The 27369-nt window shown below is 42.0% G+C and overlaps 1 protein-coding gene across 1 annotated transcript; it reads right to left on the minus strand.

The window, feature by feature from the left end:
• Positions 1-6474: 6474 nt before the first annotated feature.
• On the minus strand, positions 6475-27345 carry LOC117514881 (copine-3-like). The gene is made up of 5 exons (XM_034175457.1): positions 27320-27345; positions 21601-21859; positions 12440-12676; positions 12084-12196; positions 6475-7019 (listed from the first exon to the last, which is right to left on the minus strand). The coding sequence occupies exons 1-4, from the start codon at positions 27343-27345 to the stop codon at positions 12086-12088; spliced, it is 633 nt and encodes a 210-aa protein (XP_034031348.1). The 3' UTR covers positions 6475-7019; positions 12084-12085.
• Between the last annotated feature and the right edge of the window lie 24 nt (positions 27346-27369).

The raw sequence follows: 27369 nt of genomic DNA on the forward strand, positions 1-27369 counted from the left end.
AAGGCAGAGAACAGAGATAAGGGAGAGTGGAGGAGATGCGACCGCCCTCGTCGGAGTCCCAAGCTGGAAACTGCATTTTACCAAAGTTTGGTAACTGGCATTTTGGTAACCTTGATAAAGAATACCAAGTTTCTTAGCTTTAGTTTCCTAATCTGGTCAGGTTCCAAGATAAAGGAACCCAAAAACCTCTGCCTCAGTCTACTCCATGCTAGACACTGGCCCAATAAATGTAGAGACATCTCAGGTTCTTCCCCACAAGCTGCATGTGCTGACCTGTTGGAGTTTCATTACCATTCTATGTCTGTTCAAATGGTTATAACCTGTGGCAGTCCCAACCACTGTACTTATTATACTTCTAGGTCAACTAGCTCCCTGGAAAACCTTAGGTTTGGTTTCCATGAGCTTTCTTGCCTGCCCGCAATCACTCAAGTGCTGCCATCGTTTGTGGTGCTGCTTCCTCATCCAGTTCTGGAGAGCGGTCTTCTGCACAGCAGCTGACACCCCTACAACTGGCTCTGGACCCACAAATTTAGTCGAGTTCCCCGACTTTGCGAGCCAGTCCACTAGCTCTCTCATTACCTGGAATACCTGTATGCAAGTAAGCATGCAAATACATCACAATACGCTCAGAAAATTTTGGGCATGCTGAAAATTTTCAGCGTATGACAGCGTATGACTTATGCGCACATGCGGGACATAAGTTGCACATAAGTTATGCGATTGTTCAAACACATTTCTTGTCATTTACTCACAAGCCTAAATACGTCCATTAATGCTGGTCATTGATTGGCTGAAAGCTGCAGTCCTCATGCGAACAAGCGACAGACTGTTTCATTCACACACAAAGTAAATATAATCTTATGTGTTCGTTTTAGTGGGATTCATCATCACAGTCTGACAAAAATGTATCAGAAAGCAGAAAGCTTAAACTGCCAGTCACTCTGGTACCGCCACATTCCGATCTAATGGCTGCACTTATATGAAACATAAGAACAGGTACATAGAAAAGGTCCGAATTACCCCAGTAGTGCCATTTGGCACCCTCCGGTCAGAATAGGAGGTGGGAGAAAAGGCTGGATTTAGAGTGTTAACTCAGTGAGAAGGCTGTCCACAAAAATAACCAACAAAGAGGAGAGATAACCCCTTGCAGACAGCCCCACTTCACTGTCATTGACTGTAAGGACTGGTTCACACAGCAGGATAATTAGGCCGATATCGGACCTGATCTTCCCCTTCCGACAATCTTAAGGATGCCCCAACAATTGTGATGATGCTAAAGATATCTTATCAGATATTCCTGCTATGTGTGGTGTGTTAAGAGTGCTGATCTGCTCGGAAGGACGTCAGGGGCGCTCCGACTGCAAATCGGGGATATTCAACATGTTGGACTGTCTTGGCCTGATATTGTGTGTGTGGTATCCTCCGACCACAAACTAGCATGTAGCCTGCTGAATGTGACATGCAGCCAATCAGAAAGCGATGTGACGGACGTACTGTGCGGAAAATAACATCAAAACAGGTATTCTGACTTACCAGAAAGTCCGGTGGTCGCGCTGTCTCCACTCCTTTTAAATGAACGCCTTTTTCTTTTTGTATTGTTTTTTTCCTGTTGTAAATAGTCTACAAAGTATCTCCATTTGTTTACTCTGAAGTCACATTTAATCTCAAGAGATTTTGCGAGATTTCCTGTCTGAGCTGGGAATGTTCGTGTGTGGTGGTGTTGTCCTTACCGTGTGGCTGAACACCACACACTGTACGACCAAAACTGTTAGATCTATTTTTTTTTTTTTATCTCCATGTGTGTGGTCTCTCAGCTTTTGGAAACCTAAAGATAATTTTAAAATCCTGTCGTGTGAACCAGGCTTAACCAGATGGATTTTTGCCATACTTCAATGTAGAAAGGCAACAAATTCACTTAGTGACATTACACTGAGTGGTGACCTTTTAAGGACACCATCTCTGACATATCTATCAGTTAGTCTCTCCAAACCTTTCAAAAGGAATGATGTGAGACTGATAGCTCTTAGCTTCGTTGCAAGAAGTTTTGGCCAGATTGGGTAGAAAAATCACGCTGGCTAGTCTCCATGATTTGGGAACATAGCCATTAGCCAGTCATGCCTAACATATCTTAGTTATAATATTGATTAGCAGGCCCTTCTGTAGAAAAGAAGGGAAAATAATATATACCTTGCTTTAGTTCAGTCTTCCACAGTGAGGACACAAGGAGGCTCATCTATTGGACGCTCCCCAGTAGCACCCAGGAAGTGTACCTGGAGCACATTCTTTAGGACACTCACCTGGGTGTTTGGAACGACCTGTGGTGGACAAACGAACTGCATGTGACTGACTGGATCCTTTCCCAAGATTCTGTAGTTTGGAGGCGGCACTTTGTCCCTCCACCTCTCTTTCTCTAGTTCTCTGGTTCTCTAGGAAAGTCTTTTGGCTTTCTTAATGGCTGCTTTGTAACCATTTCTTGTCTTAACATATTGCTCTCATCTTTCTCCAGATATTTGAGCTCCATATCTGTGCAACTTGGCCCTGACTACTTGCTGGAGTCCTGTTAGCTCTGGTGTCCACCATAATGGCTTCTTGCCAGGCTTCTAGGTCTTCTGTGGACAAGCCATCTCATAGGCCGTCAACACAGTTTCCTGTGAACTTAAGCTTCTGTATTTTGTACAGTCTTAATTCTGACAATTTTACCCCCCATGAAGGATACCAGGGTCTTATGATGAGGGGCAGCACAGTGGGTTAGTGGTTAGCACTGATGCCTCACATCAAGAAGGTTGTCTGTCCTTACTGTCCTTTCTATGTGGAGTCTGCATGTTGTCCCCATGTTTGCGTGATTTTCCTCCGAGCACTCCAGTTTCCTCCCACATAAAAAAAAAACATGCATATTTAGGGTCTGCTCCTTTCTCTGCTCCTGACCAAGGCAGAGTCTCTATACTGGAGGTGGTCCCCAGGTGCCGGACTGTGGCTGCCCACTGCTTCTAGTGGTTGGATTGAGTCTAACTGCAGTTATGATGGTTAAATGCAGAGGACAATTTAGTTGTGTGTGTGTGTTTATATATATCTTCAATATGAAGCAGAGTTCTCGATGATCTGACATTGACTCCTCCTTGGAAACATACCAGTTACTGACTGTATCTATTAGGTCCATAGAACCTACTGTAATTATCAATAGGAAGGGGTTTAACCTTTGAGGGGGTCAAAAAGTATGGTAAAGGGACAAGGCAACATTAAAAGCCAAATGTGCATGAGTCCACCTGGAGTAAAGTTGATTGGACATGATTTGGAAAGACATACACCTGTCTACATATAAGGTCCCATAGTTGAAAGTGCCTGTCAGAGCACAAACCAAGCATGAAGTCAAAGGAATTGTCTGCAAACCTCCGAGACAGGATTGTATCAAAGCACAAATCTGGGGAAAGGTACAGAAACATTTCTGCTGCTTTCAAGGTCCCAATGTGCACAGTGTCCTCCACCATCCTTAAATGGTAGACGTTCGGTTATACTCTTCCTAGAGCTGGCCGCTTGTCCAAACTGAGCGATCAGGGGAGAAGGGCCTTAGTGGAGATGACCAAGAATCCGATGGTCACTCTGTCAGAGTTCCAGCACTCTTCTGTGGAGAAAGGAGAACCTTCCAGAAGAACAACCATCTCTAGAGCAATCCACCAATTAGGCCTGTATGGTAGAGGGGTCAGACGGAAGACACGCCTGAGCAAAAGGCACATGGCAGCCTGCCTGGAGTTTGCCAAAAAACAAAATTCTCTGCTCTGATGAGACAAAGATAGAGCTCTTTGGTGTGAATGCCAGACAGAATGTTTGCAGGAAACCAGGCACCATCCCTACAGTAAAGCATGGTGGTGGCAGCATCATGCTGTTGGTGAGGTTTTGAGCTGTAAGAACTGGGAGGCTAGACAGGAGTGAGGGAAAGATGAATGCAGCAATGTACAGAGACATTCTGGATGAAAACCTGCTCCAGAGTACTCTTGACCTCAGACTGCGGCAACAGACATCTTTCAGCAGGCCAATGACCGCCAATGACAGCCAAAATATCAAAGGAGTGGCTTCAGGACAACTCTGTGAATGTCATTGAGTGGCCCAGCCAGAGCCCAGACCTGAATCTGATTGAACATCTCTGGAGAGATCTAAAAATGGCTGTGGACCGACACTCCTCACCAGCTTGAGAGATGCTGCAAAGAAAAATGGACAAAACTGCCCAAAGATAGGTGCACCAATCCACCAAAAATCAGGGTTTTCTTGTTTGTTTTTTTAAACTGGGGATCATCCCCAAAGGGTTATTAGCAAACTGGGCATTATCTAAAGTTGGCGTGGAGACATTCACCAAAACAACAGGATTGTGTAGGATAGTCCCTACAATAATTAAATATATTCCATTTGTGGCTGATCATTTTTGAAAGTGAGAAATGTATTTTGTTACTAATTAAAAATTCATCCCATCTTGCTCTGGAGTCAAAGTTTGAGTGATAGATGTGGCCTGTCCATGGGTTTTTAAGCCTGTCATTAATACATAAATAAATTTCCTGGAGAAAAATCACATCTGTCATAACTTTATTTATGGACATGTATGTTTTATTACTTAACACAATCAGCTCTAGGCCCAATTTTCCCAGATGCCTTTTAGCAAACAGTACCTATAATTTCACATCTATTTAAAAAATCATTCTCAGTTCCACTTCACTGTGACGCTGTGACTGTAACTGACTTGGAAATTTTGATATATGATACCCTCTTGTATGAAGAAAACTGGTCATAAAGCGTTATGTATGAACAATATTACTGGTCCTTACAGATGTTTGTTCGATTACTTATGGCCTTTGAAAATACAGGCCCTGTTCACAAATGGCTGTAATTCCTAAATGGTTATTGAGATATTTTTGTGAAACCCCTTCAATTAAAGCTGAAAGTCTAAACTACAAGCACACCTTGAACGTTTCATTTCAGGTTTATTGTGGTGGCGTATAAAGGCAACATTGCAAAAACGGTGTCAAGTGTCCAAAATTGTAGTTTTGATCCACTTGATTGACTGCCGCTACATGGACACGTGGACAATGCAAGTTATACAAACAGCAACAGACTAACAAAGAGTAAGTAGCACAACTGTAAACCATTACCAGTTAACAAGCATTAGTGGTATCACAACCAGTCCTAACTTTATACAGATAATTTTCCAGTTTTTAAAATATTTAAGATGCATAAAATAAAGCTCTACTGCCTCTCTTTTTATTTATTTATTTTTTTAAGACTTAAGTCATATCAAGAATTTTCTTTGGCACCACTATAATTTTATTCCTGAACACTTAAATGAGGGATTCATAATATAATATTGCCAATATGATCAAAAGTTGCACCATCTGGAAACAATTTAGAATTTCTCCCCTTGAAGGGGAGAAATTCATGCGATCAGACGCCAAGATCTACATTTGGTAGCAATGGAATGGATCATGTAGGGGCTTCCCTGATCTGCGCAAGGGATGCACGGAAGCACATTGAAACTGACAATCGGAGTAAAGGAAGGTGAACAAGTTGCTGAACAAAATAAATGGTGATGGTAAATGCTCAGAAAGAGCTTATTTCTGCATAAATCTAATATGTTTCTCACATATTTTGTAAAGGTTAGCAAGAAATAAACACTTTTAAATCTAACAATACTGTCTTTGAAGCCAGATAACGCCTCTGAAGTGATTTACAAGACATCTTACAGATGCTAGCGTGCACACCCTGGGAATGTGCTTCAAGCAAGTGGGTCAGGTCAAAAGTAATCTCAAAACCTCACGCAGGCACACACGCACTTCCTCCTGTATATGGCAGAAAATGTATAAAGGAACAGAAAATAATCACTATGGAATTCCCCCAGGTAAATATATTCTCTATTAAAATGAGCTGTAATTTTGCAACATGTAAAAAAAAATAAACCAACATTATAATCCTTGGATTTCAGTAGAAACGTTTGTGAAATTTGAAAAGCCGTACAGCTTTAAGCAACTCTGGGATGACAAAGTGAAAGCCCAAACACATACAACAAGTGCATAATACTAACAGGTTAGTTCATAGGCCACATGTACCACTACAGAGTAAGCTACTTGATTTCTCTCCACAAACACAGAGCATTGAGAGACAAATCAGTTATTAATGATGCCATTTATACAAGGATGTAAAAGCGATATATATATATATATATAATATATATATATATATAATATATATATATATATATATATATATCCTTTACGTGTGTGTGGTGTGGTGTGTGTGTGTGTGTGTGTGTGTGTGTGTGTGTGTGTACATATACACCAACACAACCTAATGTTATGTTTAACCATGACTGGTTCACTGGCATTAATTTCGAAGCAAAAAAAGAGATCAGACCAATCAACTAAATACTTCAATGTTTGCTCCATTCTATGGTTTAAACTACTATGGTACTAGGGAATACAGCATCAAATGCTCATATTTTAGTTCTACAGTTAAAAGCAGATGTGCATTTTTAGACTTAGTTCAGGGTTAATCAACCTATTCATCCAACATAAGTGTTACTACCGTCACAAGGAATTTCAGTAAAATGATGTTTGAAAGTATACGGAGAGTACTAAAATTCTAGGTAAGAATAAGGAGGTCACACAGACCTTCATATTTAGCAAATACTAGAGCTATTTAGATATAAGTGCTTTTAAAAGTGGATATAAGGATTTGTCAGCTGTGTGGAGTTAATCTTGGCCACTCGCATGTTGTTGAAATAGAAGGGTTGAGGAGGCTCAGTCAGAGCATTTGTGAAGCTGGACTCTGCACCTTTGAAGAAGTCAATTAATGTGCTGGAGGTGGTATGGGTCTGTGTTGGCGACTGGTCCTTTTCTGCGTTGTTCCTAAATTCAGATGGTCCCTGCAGGATTTGGTACAGCGTTGGTGATGACTGGAGTTAGCTTCATAGCACTGAAAAACTCCACAACCTGACCCGGAACTTCAGCCAACACACTTTTGGCAAGTGCTTCTCGACAATCCTGAAGTGTAAAAGAGGAGTTACAAAAGTCAATGAGTTGCATACAGTAAATCAGCAATTACTTGATCTGAAACAGGTTTGAAGGGAAATGGATTAGTACAACATGACACAGTAAGACAGAAGGAAAATTCCATCCTATTTTACATTCTTACTCCCACTAAGGAGGATATTCCTTTCAATGCAAAGGATCAGCAGCTCTACTCCGAGCTCCTCATGAATGACTGAGCTTCTCACCTTATCTCTGAGGGAGACACCAGCCACTCTCCAGAGGAAACCCATTTTGGCTGCTTGTACCTGCAATCTGGTTCTTTCAGTCATGACCCAACCCTCATGACCATAGGTGAGAGTAGGAATGAAGACTGACCAGCAGATCGGGAGCTTCGCCTTTTGGCTCAGCTCCCTTTTCGTCACAACTGTCAGGTAGAGTGAATGCAATACCATCCCTGCTGCACTGACTCTCCAGCCAATCTCACGCTCCATCGTCCCCTCACTCGTGAACAAGACCCCGAGGTACTTGAACTCCTTCACTTGGGTTAAGACCTCATTCCCTACCCGGAGTAGGCAATCCATCGGTTTCCTGCTAAGAACCATGGCCTCAGAACCCAGCCGCTTCACACTCCGCTGCGAACCGATCCAGTGAGTGTTGGAGGTCACAGGCTGATGAAGCCAACCCAAACAAACATGCACAGCTATTTGTTGATTTGTTAGTTTAGCTCTGACTACAAATCATGACAACAAACAACAACAAAACATTCCAGCTGGATCAAACAAGCTTGCTAAAAAGGTTGCTCTGTAGCACCTAAAGAAAGTTTTATAATAAAACAAGTGAGAAATGCCCGTTTCTGGGATAAAGATGACAGAAGTCGTCACCGTCTTCATAATCCTTCTCCAACATGAGCCAAATTCCTTCTTTCAAATTCATAGTGACTAACCTTGAAAAAAAGCAGAGGTCAGACAAATGTCTTGAAGCCATAAGGTCAAATAATCAAGACATCTTCAACCAGACTGACTATATAGTCAGTCTGGTTGAAGATGTCTTGATTATTATACACACTATATAGTGTGCTGTACAACCATACAAGAATATACAAAACGTACTGACCAGTTCAACCGCTGCCTTTGTGCTTATTGTTGCCATTTTTTTTTTAAATGCTGTTTGGCTGTAATCACGCATTCAGGGCAAACATATATTGGGCATCTCACATTTCTCTATGTATATGATGCATATGTGTCTATTCTTCAGACTATTAGAAGTACAAACTTGCAAACTGTTTTAGTTATGTGTCAAGAGTTCTGTGGTCATAAACTTTAAAAACTTTGACGCACAAGATGTTGCCTACCTTCAGCTCATTATCCATTAAAACATCTTAGAATACTCAAACCACATGTAACAAAGGAGTCCAAAGCGTGCCACTGGATGCTTGAGAGGAATTTTCCTTTTGTGTAAATGTGTCTGTACAGTGATTCCCCCTAACACTGCATTGGGTCAGGCCCAGGAAATTTATTTCCACTAGCCAGAGTGCCACAAATAATTTATCCTTTTACAAAAGCTCTTTACTGTGCTATTAGGGCAGCTGCCATTGCTGTGAACTTAACAACATGCGTTTATTGTGAAGCCACAGCAGCTTTACACATTTTGATTTACCATATTTTCCAGAGTATAAGTCGCACTGGAGTGTCACACTGGCGAGAAAAAAAAGTATGCAAGTCACACCGACGTATAAGTCGCATTTTTTACTTCATGCAAGAAGAAGCAAAATGGGTTTAATCGCCATATTATTCATTTATAAGGTGCATAAGGTGTAAAGGAACACAGCTAATGAGCTAATTAACATCACTATAAGGGCACAAAATGTGAGTAAACTGCTTCTTTCAGCCACTGAACAGACAAACATATGTGAGATGAACATACCACGCAATGAAACGTTTCAAAACCCAGTGTACAATTTATATATTTACAACATAGTCTTTAAGCCATTGGAAGCTAAGACCTAATCTCTACAGATTTGTCAACATGTCATAACTTTGGGTGAAGAGGGGGAAAAAAAACTTGGGGTGAGAAGCAGGGCTCAGCTCACAATGTGGCTGGGGGAGTAATGAGCTGCCCTGTATGGAGTAAGATAGCTGCCACAAAGAATTTGGTGTACAACATGTTTACTGACACACATATCTAACATTACGAATACAAATGGTTAGAATTATGCACACATCTTTTTGGCAGCTATCTTACTCCACAGCCCTGTCGCCCTCCCCCTCTCCCACTGGTAGAAGGCACGGACCGGCGGTCTGCTTCGTGGGTGGGTTCTCCCTCTAACAACAAAATGGGGTCCGGTAGCTGAGAAAAGCCATGAAAACAGCCCCGTGCCCATCCACAGGACAGACTGTCTTATTTGAGTCTCCGCAGTCAGCTGTTTGGACTTTTCCTCTTCCTCGTTTAATAATTAAAGGCGGATTATCACACAGACTTTTTATGGACTTTTTGAGCTCAAGACTGATCTCTTTTGGATTCTATGTGGAACATTTCCCAAAGTGACACTGCGCTCCAACGCAAACTAACAGTAAGTTCAGTTTTAAATCAGCTCACAGCGTTTGTGTGTTTTGTGTTCATGTTGTTACTCTGCTGTGGAAATGAACGTCTGTTCATTTGTGCCATAACAACACACTGCACACAGACATGAACGTCTGAGCGTTTGCGCGCACACAGATGTAAATGTAAGAAGAATGGCCACTTGCCGTTTTTACGGTGCAGTTCTTTGTATCATTAAACAGCACTTTTTTTCTATTTGATAAAGACATTTATTCATATTTATTTGCTTGAAGTGAGCATGACTGCTAATTGTATTTTATTTGGAGCCGACATGAGGAAAAGCTCAAAATAGTAACACCATCATGATCACTCATTTAAAAACAAACAAACCATTTTTTTGATAAAAAGGCAGTTTAATGGTGTGTTTCTCATTTTAAGTGTAAAGAAAAGTTGTGGTCGTGAATTGTGATTTTTTTTTCCCCCCCATATACACTCAACAAAAATATAAACGCAACACTTTTGGTTTTGCTCCCATTTTGTATGAGATGAACTCAAAGATCTAAAACTTTTTCCACATACACAGTATCACCATTTCCTCAAATATTGTTCACAAACCAGTCTAAATCTGTGATAGTGAGCACTTCTCCTTTGCTGAGATAATCCATCCCACCTCACAGGTGTGCCATATCAAGATGCTGATTAGACACCATGATTAGTGTACAGGTGTGCCTTAGACTGTCCACAAAAAAGGCCACTCTGAAAGGTGCAGTTTTATCACATAGCACAATGCCACAGATGTCGCAAGATTTGAGGGAGCGTGCAATTGGCATGCTGACAGCAGGAATGTCAACCACAGCTGTTGCTCGTGTATTGAATGTTCATTTCTCTACCATAAGCCATCCCCAAAGGCATTTCAGAGAATTTGGCAGTACATCCAACCAGCCTCACAACCGCAGACCACGTGTAGCCACACCAGCCCAGGACCTCCACATCCAGCATGTTCACCTCCAAGATCATCTGAGACCAGCCAATCGGACAGCTGCTGAAACAATCGGTTTGCATAACCAAAGAATTTCTGCACAAACTGTCAGAAACCGTCTCAGGGAAGCTCATCTGCATGCTCATCGTCCTCATCAGGGTCTCGACCTGACTCCAGTTCGTCATTGTAACCGACTTGAGTGGGCAAATGCTCACATTCGCTGGCGTTTGGCACAATGAATAGGTGTTCTCTTCACGGATGAATCCCAGTTCACACTGTCCAGGGCAGATGGCAGACAGCGTGTGTGGCGTCGTGTGGGTGAGCAGTTTTCTGATGTCAATGTTGTGGATCGAGTGGCCCATCGTGGCGGTGGGGTTATGGTATGGGCAGGCGTCTGCTATGGACGAAGAACACAGGTGCATTTTATTGATGGCATTTTGAATGCACAGAGATACCGTGATGAGATCCTGAGGCCCATTGTTGTGCCATCATCCAAGAACATCACCTCATGTTGCAGCAGGATAATGCACGGCCCCATGTTGCAAGGATCTGTACACAATTCTTGGAAGCTGAAAATGTCCCAGTTCTTGCATGGCCGGCATACTCACTGGACATGTCACCCATTGAGCATGTTTGGGATGCTCTGGACCGGCGTATACGACAGCGTGTACCAGTTCCTGCCAATATCCAGCAACTTCGCACAGCCATTGAAGAGGAGTGGACCAACATTCCACAGGCCACAATTGACAACCTGATCAACTCTATGCGAAGGAGATGTGTTGCACTGCATGAGGCAAATGGTGACACCAGATACTGACTGGTATCCCCCCCCCCAATAAAAAAAAAACTGCACCTGTCAGAGTGGCCTTTTATTGTGGACAGTCTAAGGCACACCTGTGCACTAATCATGGTGTCTAATCAGCATCTTGGTACAGCACACCTGTGAGGTGGGATGGATTATCTCAGCAAAGGAGAAGTGCTCACTATCACAGATTTAGACTAGTTTGTGAACAATATTTGAGGGAAATGGTGATATTGTGTATGTGGAAAGTTTTAGATCTTTGAGTTCATCTCATACAAAATGGGAGCAAAACCAAAAGTGTTGCGTTTATATTTTTGTTGAGTGTACAAGTTGCACCAGACTACAAGTCATAGGACCTCTCAAATTCGTTAAAGAAACGACTTATACTCTGGAAAATACGGTACATAGAAAAGCACAGATTTCCCATTTGAAAGTGTGTGAAATTCTCAGGCCCTGACAGCCCCAGGCATAGACCTGGGGACCCTTTAGGCCTGTACAATGAGAGGGGAAACCCTGCTGTGTGCATGCAATACATGCTTCTGTGATCATGTGGAGCCAACAAAAAGTACAACAGAATTTGTTGTACTATGTGTCCCACAGTGTTGACATTTTTTTCCCACCACAAATGCTGCAAATTAAGCAAGCAGTAAAAACTACATGGCGGCAATGATGACAGAATTATTCATACACTGACTGACACTGGCTAAGCACAGGTTAGGACAGAGGTGGGGTTTATGTCTGAAAGAACATGGGGTACCCCTATGAAGGACTGGGATCGTGGGGAGGCTTCAGTTTGAATAAACTGAAGAAGGAGGCCACTTGCTGAGGTAACTCGGCCAGTACACTTTGGGAAAGAGCCTGGATGGGTGCCTAAAAGAGATACACAAGGCACACAGACAGCAGTTATCTGGGCTGGGGAAGATATGCGTTATGTATGGGAGTAACACTGCACTGTCATTTGGATTTGCTGCAGACTTTAAGATGTTGATTGAAAGATGAAATGTTGGGGGGGAAGCCATGCATTTTTTTCTTATAGCATACAGCATTCACAAACAATTCAGAATTAACATCAAAGAATTAATTACACAATATCAATTTAAACCTACTGCTTACATTTTGGAATTTCCTGAACGGCACAAATTGGACAATGTCTCGCATGGCTGCTTCTCCCGTCTGAGAGCGCAGACGACCATCGTCTCCATCTAAGAACTCCATAGCGGCAAAGTCGGCCCCTCCTACTCCGACAATGATGATGGACATGGGAAGACGGGAGGCATTGACGATGGCGCTGAGTGTCTCATCCATGTCTGTGATCACGCCATCAGTGATGATGAGCAGGACAAAGTATTGCTTTAAGATGACAGCAGCCAACATAGGACACCAATCATTACATGGCTGTTAAGAACTTATGTGAGAAACATCAGACTTAAACTGTTATGAAAGGTCAAAGCTTGCATGATCTGTGTGCATTCATCAGCCACAGTGCAAGACACCCACAGCAAATTATCGATGTCTTCAACACTAATATTGGCTTCTGAGTTTAACCTGAGGCAGATGGTGAGAGGAGTCAAGCCAAGATCTCATTTCATTTCAGGCAAAGAGTTTACGTCTGTTTACCACATCCAGCTTGATCCATTCGCTCAAAATGATGTACTCCCCCACCACCAAAAACCCTTCAGGTAGTACAACCCCTGGCAATAATTATGGAATCACCGGCCTCGGAGGATGTTCATTCAGTTGTTTAATTTTGTAGAAAAAAAAGCAGATCACAGACATGACAAAAAACTAAAGTCATTTCAAATGGCAACTTTCTGGCTTTAAAAAACACTATAAGAAATCAAGAAAAAAACTGTGGCAGTCAGTAACGGTTACTTTTTTAGACCAAGCATAGGGAAAAAAATATGGACTCACTCAATTCTGAGGAAAGAATTATGGAATCACACTGTAAATTTTCATCCCCAAAACTAACACCTGCATCAAATCAGATCTGCTCGTTAGTCTGCATCTAAAAAAACAGTGATCACACCTTGGAGAGCTGTTGCACCAAGTGGACTGACATGAATCATGGCTCCAACACGAGAGATGTCAATTGAAACAAAGGAGAGGATTATCAAACTCTTAAAGAGGGTAAATCATCACGCAATGTTGCAAAAGATGTTGGTTGTTCACAGTCAGCTGTGTCTAAACTCTGGACCAAATACAAACAACATGGGAAGGTTGTTAAAGGCAAACATACTGGTAGACCAAGGAAGACATCAAAGCGTCAAGACAGAAAACTTAAAGCAATATGTCTCAAAAATCGAAAATGTACAACAAAAATGAGGAACGAATGGGAGGAAACTGGAGTCAACGTCTGTGACCGAACTGTAAGAAACCGCCTAAAGGAAATGGGATTTACATACAGAAAAGCTAAACGAAAGCCATCATTAAACCTAAACAGAAAAAAAAAGGTTACAATGGGCTAAGGAAAAGCAATCGTGGACTGTGGATGACTGGATGAAAGTCATATTCAGTGATGAATATCGAATCTGCATTTGGCAAGGTGATGATGCTGGAACTTTTGTTTGGGGCCGTTCCAATGAGATTTATAAAGATGACTGCCTGAAGAGAACATGTAAATTTCCACAGTCATTGATGATATGGGGCTGCATGTCAGGTAAAGGCACTGGGGAGATGGCTGTCATTACATCATCAATAAATGCACAAGTTTACGTTGATATTTTGGACACTTTTCTTATCCCATCAATTGAAAGGATTTTTGGGGATGATTAAATCATTTTTCAAGATGATAATGCATCTTGCCATAGAGAAAAAACTGTGAAAACATTCCTTGCAAAAGACACATAGGGTCAATGTCATGGCCTGCAAATAGTCAGGATCTTAATCCAATTGAAAATCTTTGGTGGATGTTGAAGAAAATGGTCCATGACAAGGCTCCAACCTGCAAAGCTGATCTGGCAACAGCAATCAGAGAAAGTTGGAGCCAGACTGATGAAGAGTACTGTTTGTCACTCATTAAGTCCATGCCTCAGAGACTGCAAGCTGTTATAAAAGCCAGAGGTGGTGCAACAAAATACTAGTCATGTGTAGGGATGGGTATCGAGAACCGGTTCCTTTCGGGTATCGTTAAGAAATGATTCGATCCACCGATATCAATAAGCTTTGTGCTTAACGATTCTGTTATCGGTCCTTCAGAGTGGCCGTTGTTTTGGCGGGTGTTTGTCAGGAAAATGATCATTTCTCTACATTGATTACAGACCCTGCAGCGGGTCCTTAATCAACTTGTCTGCAGCGCGGCTTTGCTTTGAACCTTGAACCAATCGAAGCGTGGTTCGCAGATTGAAGCAATTCTTCGGTCGATTGCTTCCTTTATTTCTTTCTTTCGCTTAATTTTCCCCCGCTAAAACCCTAAAGAGCATACGTCTGTGAGTATTATTTACCTTTCCTATGTTAAACCGACCTGTTATGGTCTTCTGAAACAGTTGATAGATGTATTTTATAAGTTAAAAACGGGAGCGATGCTAACGCGTTAGCATGTCTATGGCATTTTCAATGTTAAAAGTTAGCATTTAGCAATTGCAGCCGTCATCACGTTCGGGTGCATTTGTTTTCAAATTGTAATATTCCTTAAATTTGTTTTTGCTTATATATTAATAATCTAATGATTATTATATACAATTTTAGAGAAAGAGACAAAAAGAACCTGAATAGAAACACAACAGAATATATATATATATACTCAACAAAAATATGAACGCAACACTTTTGGTTTTGCTCCCATTTTGTATGAGATGAACTCAAAGATCTAAAACTTTTTCCACATACACAATATCACCATTTCTCTCAAATATTGTTCACAAACCAGTCTAAATCTGTGATAGTGAGCACTTCTCCTTTGCTGAGATAATCCATCCCACCTCACAGGTGTGCCATATCAAGATGCTGATTAGACACCATGATTAGTGCACAGGTGTGCCTTAGACTGCCCACAATAAAAGGCCACTCTGAAAGGTGCAGTGTTATCACACACAGCACAATGCCACAGATGTCGCAAGATTTGAGGGAGCGTGCAATTGGCATGCTGACAGCAGGAATGTCAACCAGAGCTGTTGCTCGTGTATTGAATGTTCATTTCTCTACCATAAGCCATCTCCAAAGGCGTTTCAGAGAATTTGGCAGTACATCCAACCAGCCTCACAACCGCAGACCACGTGTAACCACACCAGCCCAGGACCTCCACATCCAGCATGTTCACCTCCAAGATCATCTGAGACCAGCCACTAGGACAGCTGCTGGAACAATCGGTTTGCATAACCAAAGAATTTCTGCACAAACTGTCAGAAACCATCTCAGGGAAGGTCATCTGCATGCTCGTCGTCCTCATCGGGGTCTCGACCTGACTCCAGTTCATCGTCGTAACCGACTTGAGTGGGCAAATGCTCACATTCGTTGGCGTTTGGCACGTTGGAGAGGTGTTCTCTTCACGGATGATGCAAAGGAGATGTGTTGCACTGCATGAGGCAAATGGTGGTCACACCAGATACTGACTGGTATCCCCCCCAATAAAACAAAACTGCACCTTTCAGAGTGGCCTTTTATTGTGGACAGTCTAAGGCACACCTGTGCACTAATCATGGTGTCTAATCAGCATCTTGATATGGCACACCTGTGAGGTGGGATGGATTATCTCAGCAAAGGAGAAGTGCTCACTATCACAGATTTCGACTGGTTTGTGAACAATATTTGAGGGAAATGGTGATATTGTGTATGTGGAAAAAGTTTTAGATCTTTGAGTTCATCTCATACAAAATGGGAGCAAAACCAAAAGTGTTGCGTTTATATTTTTGTTGAGTATATATATATATCCTAGTAAGAGCAGAATACTACTGGAATGAATCTGAATAAGGAAAGTTGTATTTTTTTCTCACCTAAATGGATGCTGCACTCACTCCAGTTTATTGTCTGGAATAGTCCCAGATTACATTTCAGAGCTTCTAGAATTCAAACATTTTCGTGGGTGGTGGTGTTGGGGGGGTAATTTTGGGTTTCAGCTTTTTTGTTTTTCACCACTTTCATCCATGAATATGAGTTGTGATTCACTTTTGTGCAGATTAAAGTTACTAACTGGGACTCCTGTCTCGTTGCGAGAAAGAAACGAGAATCATCCTCCGTTCTGTTCACACAGCTCCAAATGTTGCGCGGCTCTCTGACAAGTCAAGATAGAACGATAGAATCCAGTCTGAATTAATAACTTCAAAGCAAAACACAGTTTTATTTTTTTATGTCCAGAGATCAAGGATACAGTGACTAATTTCATATTTATTTACTTTAAGACTCAAGGAAATACATAGAAAACCTGTAAAGCCTACTTTTAGTACAAAATTCACGAGGTACCGATAAGGGAATCGATAAGGAATCGGATCGATAAGCAGAATCGATAATGGCATCAATATCGATAAAACCTTATCAATACCCATCCCTAGTCATGTGTTGGAGCGTTCTTTTGTTTTTCATGATTCCATAATTTTTTCCTCAGAATTGAGTGATTCCATATTTTTTCCCTCTGCTTGGTCTAAAAAATAACCGTTACTGACTGCCACAATTTTTTTTCCTGATTTCTTATAGTGCTTCTTAAAGCCAGAAAGTTGCCATTTGAAATGACTTTAGTTTTGTGTCATGTCTGTGATCTGCTTTTTTTCTACAAAATTAAACAACTGAATGAACATCTTCCGAGGCCGGTGATTCCATAATTTTTGCCAGGGGTTGTATATTAGGGTTATGACAAATCTCAAATTTATTAGCCTGGGGTTATAAATGATGAACTTTTACCTAAAACTCACAAAAATGACTTTGGTTTTGCCAGACCTTGAAAAAACCTCCCGCACCTAAGACAGTTTCATATTTCACATTAAAACACCTAGCGGCTCAAACACTCTTTATTATAACATGTCAGTTTTATTATAACATGTCAGTTTTACATACAATACACGAGGAATACATGAAAATGAGTACATATAGCATTTGTTGTGTTTTAATAGTGTTTCAGATTTGTGTATTAGTGTTAATAAATTTGCTACTAAGATATTTCTCTGTTTTGCAAGTAGAACAAACCTCCTCGGTCAACCTTACAGCTCTCTCAGCTACTATGAGTAGAGAAGCATTTCACAGCTTTGGGACACTTAAGTTTGGATATTGATGACAGCAGGACTTCATAATCTGTCTCTGAATAGTGTTGGTTAGAAAACCAGGCCCGCGACCATGTAGTTGCAATGAAATTGCAAGTTACCCTCAGCTGTTCTCACCACTTTGCAAGAAGGAAAAATGCAATAAGTGCTAAAATTCCTGTGAGTTCCACCTGGCACTGTGAAGTGATGGCAGCTTGTGCCATTTGATGTGAGGCCATTTTTCCTCCATTTTGTAAAACCTGTATGCTTCACAAAGCTCAAAAAGGAATTTAAAATCATGTCTCCAGCCAAGGTTCGCATATTCTGGTATCACTTCTGTGCCCATGTGTGCATTTTGCAAGTCATCATACTTTTCCAAAATCATCAATAAAGTCGTAGTTAATGTTAGGTGACCGTGACCGTATAGGAAAAAAGAAGTCCAACACATGTCGCAGAACAAGATCAAGAATGTGGTGCTGGCAGCCGATGTATTGAGGTTCATCGAATCCCTTGTGTCGAAATGTTCTCTGAAGCCTGGCTACAACACAATTTTTGTGACTAGTATTGACTACTGTTGTGTCAGAGATGATCATCTGAATACTGTTCCATGCACTGTACTCATCAAACAGGTCCTATCTTGGTATACAGATGTCTGCAGTGGTTCTACTGTCACAAACCAAAATGCCAAGTTGTAATGTTGTTCTGTCATTTTTCAAGTACACAACTTGGTACTCTTTATTGTCAATTTTCTTACCATCAAAATGCAAACAAATTCTCTTCAGAGATCAGTTCCATGAGGCGGTTCTTAACTTGTTCTGCATCTCTGATTGTTCGACGCCAGACAACAGACTGTGATGGTGTTGGGACACTAACTCCATCTTCAGCCAGACTTTGAAGCACCTGTGACGCTTTTCTGGTTGACAAAGAGGTTTAGACACCAGTTTGGCAACAGACTTTGTTGAGTGGCATGTTCATGTTTATCTATAAATGGACTGCATTTATATAAATGGTAAATGGACTGCATTATATAATGCTTTTCCATCTGCATCAGACGCTCAAAGCACTTTACAATTATGCCTCACATTCACCCCAATGTCAGGGTGCTGCCATACAAGGCGCTCACTACACCGGGAGCAATAGGGGATTAAAGGCCTTGCCCAAGGACCCTTAGTGATTTTCCAGATTTGAAACCATGATCTTCTGGACTCAAGCCCAACACCTTAACCACTAGACCACCTCCCCCATCATCTATTTTACCTTTATTTTTTATTTCTTTTAATTATGTTTAATAATATATTTTAGCAATATTTATTTGTATATTTTCTTGTTATTTCTTGATACTTGTTAATTCTTTTCTTGTTACGTTATTTTTAAATAGTATTGTGTAAACTCGTGTATTTTTAAAAGTGATGTGGTGCTAGGTGCGGGAGGTTTTTTCATGATCCAATGAAATAAACTTCAAAAAAGTGATTTATGAGTAAAAGTTCATCAAATGCAACATCAGGAAAATTAAAGTTTTGAAAAAAGTTTTGTAGTCATAACCCTATTGTATATGCCTCAGATATGAAAACAAAAAACCTGCAGAAAAAAAACTGATTATTCTTGATTATTTCGTTTTAAAGAAACATACATGTAGACGTTATGAAATAGGTTTTGGATCACTCTGGCTGAAATTTAATGACACTGGAAATGTTTGAGGCACTCTCGTATTTAATATTTTGAAAATTTAGTGTTTTACAGTGTGTGTGTGTGTGTGTGTGACAGAGAGATGAAGTGCAACTTGAGTGACAGAAAAACAGAAGCAAACTGATGACTAAGCAACCAGTCACTCCATTAATGGCTGCATCATGCTTTAGGACAACACAGAAATCAGCGGTGGGCACAGTTCCACTAATCCACTAACCGCTAATTAGCAAAGCTAACATTATCGTTAGCAGATTAGCTTTTTAGCTAATTTTGAAAACCATCAGCAGACCAGTTAGCTTCTGAAATTTAGTTCCATTAACTTTCAGTCCGCTAACCTTTTGTTTGGTGGTAAAGTGAGTAACTTTAAGTCAAAAACATTTGTGAACCCTAAAATCATCCATGTTAGTTCCTGTTTATGAATGCAGAAAGCTAGCCAACACTTCTGGTTCACAGGTCAAACACAAGTACCTGGTAAGAGAAGACACTTCTGTTGTTGCAACATAGAGCTGAAAGAAGTTACACTGTGAACAACGAGATGCAGGGGGAGGTCGGCGCTCGGCTGAACTCACTTTAAGTGAGCTGCTGCACAAAGCCACATCCGCTTCCAGCAGCTGCGAGTTGAAAAACAGTTGTCTCTCAAAGCACGGTGACGCTCAAACAGCTGATCCGCAACACGCAAATGTTAATGCTTCTTTCCCCCGCTCAAATGCACCTGAAGTCTCTTTCTGAGGACGACATGACTTAAAAAAACCTTGATAAAAGTTCTCAACTGTCAATCTGGTCATGTTTTCTGCATAAATAAATGTTATCCATTCTTCTGCTCAAACAGCAAGTCAGGGCTGAATCCACGCTGGAAGGGAATGTGGGCGGGGTACGCGGCTTCCCACAACAACCCTTGATTAAAGGTCCACTTTTGAAGACATTTGTCATACTATACTACTGCTACTATACTTAAGAAGAAGAAGAATTTCAACAATTAAAATGTTTAGAAAATTTAAATGTGAGAAACATGTTAGAAAGAAATTGTTACATTTATAAACAATGTAGGTTAGAAATTGTATGTTTTACCGTTACAGTGCTGTCAACAGTTAAATATGAGGTCAAGAACATAAAAAAACTCAACTCAAGAAAGGGTGACTATAAAATGAGATTTGGCAAAATGGGTTATCACTTTCATGTGAGGTGGCAGGGGGTGTCGTCGGCAGCTGATAAAAGACTAATAAAATAACTAGTAATCTAACTTAGTTACTTTACTGATTACTCAATTGTAAAAGTAACTAAACTGTTACTTTTTCAAGGAGTAATCAGTAATTGGATTACTTTTTCAAAGTAACTGTAGCAACACTGGTCGGCACCCCACACGTCAGAGTTAACCGGACAGATAAAGGCAGTTACCAGATACAACGAGCCATGGTTGGGTAAGAGTATTTATTCAGCACATAAACCACATTTAAGAGCCAGAGTCTGGAAGGACGTATCTGATACTGCGATTTAGTGCTTTTGATGAAGATGAATAGTGTTTGGGGTTTTATTTTTATTTTTCGTGCATTCATTTTGTGCTTGTGATCCTGCCCAGCAGCCTCTGCAGCACTTAAACTCAAAACTGGCTTATCAGTAGTCAGCAGTGTAACGCGATGTGGCTGCAAATGAGTCAATACTAAAAGTTAGTGGTTACCAGTAACTTCTGATAAATTTTTAGTGGTTTATCAGTTTAGCGTTATAAAAGTTAACTTTTCAGTTAGCAGATTAATGGTTATCAAAGCTAACTTTTCGGATAGCTGTGCCTACCACTGACAAAAATGAACATGCTGTACACACACACACACACACACACACGTCATCCTTTGATGCACACAATAATACGTGGATTAGTATATGTAACTTCCTATCTTGTGACTGTAATGAAAATCAACCAGTAGATTACAATTGAAAGGTCAATGGCCGTTACTGTAGACTAAGACAATCAGTAAAAAAACATGTTTTTCCCAGTTAGTGATTAAAACATGAAGGCATGTCCCTTTGATAAATATACCAAATAAAACCTGTACAATCTGATTTACTGTCAGCTCATAAAACACTTATTTACTGATGCACGTTATGTTTCCTCTTAATTTGGAATAACAGACTATTAAATCTGGAGGGGAAGGTCAAGAACCACTGCTGTCACCACTGAGACTCCCTTGAGTAAGGTCCCTAATCCATCATGGCTGCTGTTTCAGTTACAGGGCAGATTTTGTGTGTGTGTGTGTGTCCCCTCTATGCAATGAATGTCAGGACTGAATGGTGAGCATGAGAAGTAAAAGCATGAATTGTGGCTGCTGGGTCACTTCACTCACAGCTGTGAGTGAAGTGACGTGCTGTGTGCACAGCCGTGAGACACAAAACCACTGGTGATGTCAGCTGACTGGACGAACAAACACTTACCGATGCAGTGGTTTGCTGAAGGGCCTGTTTAGCAAAGCAGGCCACGTGATTGATGGGAGAGAAGTTGGTTGGACCGTAGAGTTTGACCTGAGGCAGACACAACCTGTAGGCCTCAACTATTCCTTCAACCCCTAAACACAGCGTAAACAGTGCAAACCTAACAGTATTAACATGCAGGTTGATAGTCAAGTTTGATTTTATTGCACAAGTGTGTCTTAAGGTGGGCTCCTGCTGCCCATATTTGACACCAGATTGTGTACTTTTTACCACAAATAACAATTAGATCTAAAAACAGGTGAAAGCAGTGGTAAACTAGCATTGTCTAACTTTGTAAGAGAGAGAAAACTGACCCTTTCGTCAAAAAAGTGACAGCTGCCAATCAGAATCGACTACGTCACTAAGCCCCGCCCCCTCTATGACGTCACAGCCAATCAGAATTGATGGCGTCACTATGTCCCGCCCCTAAACCCCTCCCCTAGTCCCGCCTCCCAGCCCCGCCCCTTATGATGTCACAGCCAATCATAATCGATAACGTCACTATGCCCCGCCCCTAGTCCCGCCTCCGAGCCCCGCCCCTTATGACATCACATCCAATCAGAGTCGATGACGTCAGTATGTCCCGCCCCTAAGCCCCGCCCCCAGCTCCTCCACTGGCTCCTCCCCTAGCTCCACCCCCAAGCTCCTCCCTAACCCCGCCCAAGCACCGCCTCCAAGCCATACCTCCCACCCAGGGTCTAATATTTTAATGTCATTTTATTTCATGAATTAAAGAACGATTAAAAATACCTAGATCTTTTTAATGTATTAAAGAATTAACTAATTCTGAAATAATTAAACATAAATCACTGTCTATTATTTAATGCCCCTTTAATATTTTTAATTCTTAAATTATTACGTTTCCTTTTCTGTTTTTTAATTCGTAAATTAAAGAAGGGAAACAAATAGCCGTCTCTCGGCTGTAAGTCTTTGCAGCAAGACGGTCAAATACCCACGCATAGAGCCGCTCGCGGAAACATGACCCCACGGCTGTAAAACCTGTTGCAGACGCTAACTGTGTGTGTGCGTGTGTGTGTGGCGGGACACCCGCTGAGCGGAGATGCTGCCCCGAGGTGATGAACCCGAAGAACAATCAACAAAGCTCCTTATCACTCACGCCAAAGGATGTTTTCTTTTAAGATATTAGCCGATCGATCATGGGGGCGGGACACCCGCTGAGCGGAGATGCCGCCCCGAGCCCGAACAATCAACAAAGCTCCTTATCACTCACGCCAGATGCAGTTTCTATTAAGATATTACTCAGTCGATCAGGGGGCTGCGGGAGGAGATGCCGCCCCGAGGTACAGATAATACATGCAGTGTTGTCCACATACGTCCGATAACTCGTGCTGAAACTGTTTGTTGTGATACAGAATGTTTTTAACATCTGGGAGATTCTCCAGATATCGCAGGATGCTTTTAGGGTAGTATTCAAAGTCCGGGCTGAGGCTGAACCTTAGCCATCTGTCGTTTTGCCGGATTGTGACTGATTTTTTCTGGGTCTAAACGAATCTTCTGATTCAGCCAGTAGTCCGTGATATATTTTTCTCTGCTCTCGGGGTCTTTATCAAATTCGGGAGGGAAACCGGAAGCTTCCTGCTTGTGTTTTAAGAAGGTGTTTATGTACCCCTCAAAGATTTTATCACTTTTTTCCTCAAAATGCCAGACTTCAAAAATCTTAGCTACAACGTAGCCTGTATCCAGAGCTTTGTGGAATTCCGGGGTCGTCTAAGTCCCAGACAGAGCTCTCTGCTGCTGACTGTGTGCGCACGCTCCCGCTTGATTATTTTCATCAGTGCAGGTGCGACACAGAGTAAACACCAGTTTACCGTGAGGAGTTCTGTGTGGGAGGACGGGGAATTTTAGCCCCCGGGGCGGATACACGAGGGCTTTGATGAGCCCGAAATAAGTCCTGGGGTCTCGGAAATTTCTCTCGATAATTTCCGGATGCCCCATGGGATATGTGAAATTTACGTTAACGTAAGGATACAGCGAGGTCACGTCGACGTAATAGACCCTCTCATCTAGCTTAGCCGTGTACTTCAGATGGGACGCGCAAGTCCGACCGCCGTATAAAGCGGTGCGAGGTTCGAGGGGCGGCGGTAACGCGAGGAAACGCCGAACGCTCTCATCCCTCAGCCTCATTTCAAGCCACTGATGTTCCCAAATTACGCTGAGGGTGACGCCTGGCATAGCCCGCAGAAAGGCTATTTTTTTCTGACACGCTGCGTGGAGCTCTCCAAATGAGGTGTTTGTGAGAGGGTTTATTTCGTGCTGTGTAAAACACCTTGCACACCCGCGGTAAAAACACCCGAGAAACTCCCACGCTTTTATCCCCCCGTCAATCTGAGCATACCCATCAACATAATAACCACCTATTTTTTTGTCGCCCCTGTTTAGAGCGTGATCGATGGTAATGTTTTGCGTCTCAGCAACCCATTCTAACCGCTGCACGGCCACGTCCGAATATTTTTTATGCTTCATTCTATAATTGTCGGCGGAGGGGATCGCCAGCGTTTTTGGAGCGAGAAAGTTAGTTTGGAAGACTTTCATACACGCTGAGGCGATTGTAACGCAGGTAAAAGGATCCACGCGTGTTTCAGTGATGAATTCAGACATAAATTTGGAGCAGGCTGCAGCCAGGATTTTTGTATCGTTATCACAATACATAACGGCCTCGGCTTTAAAATCGAAAATTGCGTTTTTTTTTTGCGCACGTACCACACGTTAAATTCCTCTCTTTCTCCCTCTGACATATTTGCGACCCCGTAAGCCGCAGAGTCAGGGTATGGTCCGACATAGTTCAGATTTTTTTCTGAACTGAACAGGTGCGGAAAGTAACCTTTGCGGACGATTTCGTCTTTCAGCCGGATTCCCAGGGCTTTAGGCATCTGAGATAAGCGCATTGTAAGGAAAGATAACGAATCTATATATTTCTGTTTAAAGGCGGCGTCTGTCATGAGTAATAGTTTACTCCCGGTCATAATCACAGCGGGGGTTACTCCCTGCTGGACTAAATACTTTAGAAGCAGATAGCCATCAAAACCTTTTGAGTTGTGAGCGATGAACACGTATTCTTTGAATTTTCTCATTCTAAAATGTTTAAAGAAACGGGCTGTCCCCCATGCGCTCCAAAAATCACCCGTCTTTGTTACAGCGCTGACGTAAAACGGCACGTGTTCCCCGTTATTATCGACATACGTTTCAAAGTCATAAAAAACGTATTTGTCTGAATGCGTCTCTTCAGCTTTGACCGGCGTCATATAGCAGAGGTGACCCTCGCTCGGCTCCTGGAGAGCCTCGCCGCATATATGACACCTCTTCTGCTTACACACGTGTGGAGCGCTGTTTTTAGAAAATGCTATGTAATACTCGCGTCTACATCGAGGGCATTTTTTTTCTGTTATCACACACATTAACGAACTTACCGGCGGAGGGACGATACTTCGGCTGTTTATGCAGGCTGTAACAGGCGGGCGAGCGACACTTCTTGTTACATTCGCTGCAGAATACCGGGTTATTTTTCTCGTAACACTGCGTGGATTCACAAATTTTACAATATGACGGACAATTATGGGAGGCGGGGTTATTGTACCCCTCAAAGCAAAACTCACATACATATTTCACTCCCAAAAATCTCTTTAAATCGGTGATTCCGTAAAAATGATTATTAAACAGAAAAACGAAAAGAGTTTTCTGCAGCGCCGGTATTCCTGTCTGGAATTTTGTCAGCTTTCTCTCCCCTTCAGCTCTGAAAAACACCACAATTTTACAATCCAGAACGTTTTCAAATTTTCCCACCTGCTCTAAAGATACCGGCGTAGCAGCCGTTAATCCGACACTAATTTGTAATGCCTGCCCGCGCTGCTCCGCCTCGTGCGTAGTCAGATGAGGATTCAATAATTGAACGAGGTTTATCGCGAAACATAAACTGTTGTCAGGATTATACACGATATTAAGGCATTTGGATTTTTTCCTCAGAACCTCGTGATGGAGGAGGTCATCTATTCTGCCTTTCCCCGCGCCGTTCTGGTTGCGGATGACTTGGACCACTAATTCCAGAGACTCATCGGATAAAACGTTGGAATTCGATTGTATCAATCGTTCTAGCAGATTTTGGAAGCCCGTCACATCGCCTGCGTCGTTATATGAGCTGATCAAAGCGGCTTCGTTGTAGACTGAGTCCCCACGAATCTCCATTTGGATAAATTCCCCGGCCCTGGTGTGTGTTAAAGCCTTTTTGACCGAGTTCTGAAGAGTCCCTACGACGTTACGATAAAATTCCGCGTAGTCGGGAATTTCGTCGACGCGGTGGAAATTTAGAGGCTGCCTGATTTCGATATTGTTAAAAGCCGGTCTCCTGATGACGTTAGCAGCCCCACCGCCCGTCATGGGAGAGTGCCGGCTGGACCCCGGTCGTGCATCATCCCCGCCTTCCATCAAAACAGAGATTGCCGCATTTATCGGGGTTAAACGAGCTCCGTTTAAAATCTCTTCTCTGTGCGCATTGCGCGGGGAGGGACTTCTTAAAGGTGAAAAAACGCACGCGTCGTTAAGCATTTGATTTAATTCATCCACCGCGGATTGGACGTGAGGATTAACTTCACACGCGAGGAGGTTTACGGCGTTATTTAGTGGAGTCAGGCGTACCTGGTTCAACGCCACGGGACCGGACTCGTCTGGAGGCGGGGTGTGCGGGGGGTCAGGGGGCTCTTCAGTATCAGACTGGACCGTCGAATTTATAGCGTTAATCGCAGGAATGATGTAGGGGTTAATTTCTTCCGATTCTCGTTCAGCCGCCAAATTGTTAAGAGCATCATTTAGCGGTGTTAAACGAACACGGCTTAAAAGTCTCTCTCCGGACTCGATGTTATTTTGAGGCGGTGAATTTAACGCCTCGGGTAATGGACCATCTGTTCCAGGAGCGCTCCCTGCTGAGTTGATTATTGAAGCGTTTAAATCCAATACACGTCCAAAGTTATTTTCCCGACCTGAATTCTCTCCTTCCATCTTTTAAAATCTGTACCAGGATGAATCTACCTCAAGAAAATCAATTAATATACCTCTTCAAAATCAATTAATATACCTCTTCAAAATGAATTCTCCCGTTCCATCGAAATAAGAAAAAAAACAGAATACACATTTTCAAAAAAGTTGCGAGATGAGATTAATCCAACTCAGAATATCTTCGAGCCTTGCATCTCAGTGGAAAATAGACCGCGTGCTGAAACAAGAGAAAATTGTTAGTTATTAAATATTTAAAATAAATAAATACATAAACTCCGACTCCTTACCGTGTAAATCCGTGGATCGTTTTATGGTTCTCTGCCGCTGACCCGCTTCTCCACGGGCTGTAACAGAAAAAAAAATCGGGTTATTCCAGAGTTTTAACCGTGATTTAATTTCGGTCGGTGTACTTACATCTGCGTGGTGAAGTCGGGGCTTCCAGCCTTCGAACTTCTTCAGGGGGCTCTGACTTGATTTCTAGAATTAAAATAAATAAATAAAAAGCAGCACCCTCACAAGCAGATATTCTCTAATATTTCAAATATATTACTGAGGCCGGGTCCGAACACACTCTGGACCGTCTGCGTGGTTTTGTCTAAAAAAGACACAGTTTCAGACCGCGTGCATCATTTAAAAACAGTCATTTCTATCAAAAAAGATTACTTAAAGCACTTACCCTGAAAGCTGATGTGGTTTTCGCATCTGCTCGAAGACGAGAAAACTTAA

The sequence above is a fragment of the Thalassophryne amazonica genome, chromosome 8, assembly GCF_902500255.1.
Source record: "Thalassophryne amazonica chromosome 8, fThaAma1.1, whole genome shotgun sequence".
NCBI lineage: Eukaryota > Metazoa > Chordata > Actinopteri > Batrachoidiformes > Batrachoididae > Thalassophryne > Thalassophryne amazonica.

Excerpts from the sequence above, each read along its gene's own strand:
- LOC117514881 (XM_034175457.1), bottom strand. The coding sequence starts at position 27,345 with ATGCGAAAACCACATCAGCTTTCAGG. Across the intron at positions 21,860-27,319 it reads AAACCACATCAGCTTTCAGG|TACACAATCTGGTGTCAAAT; the intron begins GTAAGTGCTTTA and ends TGTGGTAAAAAG. Across the intron at positions 12,197-12,439 it reads CGTTCAGGAAATTCCAAAAT|GCACCCATCCAGGCTCTTTC; the intron begins GTAAGCAGTAGG and ends TATCTCTTTTAG.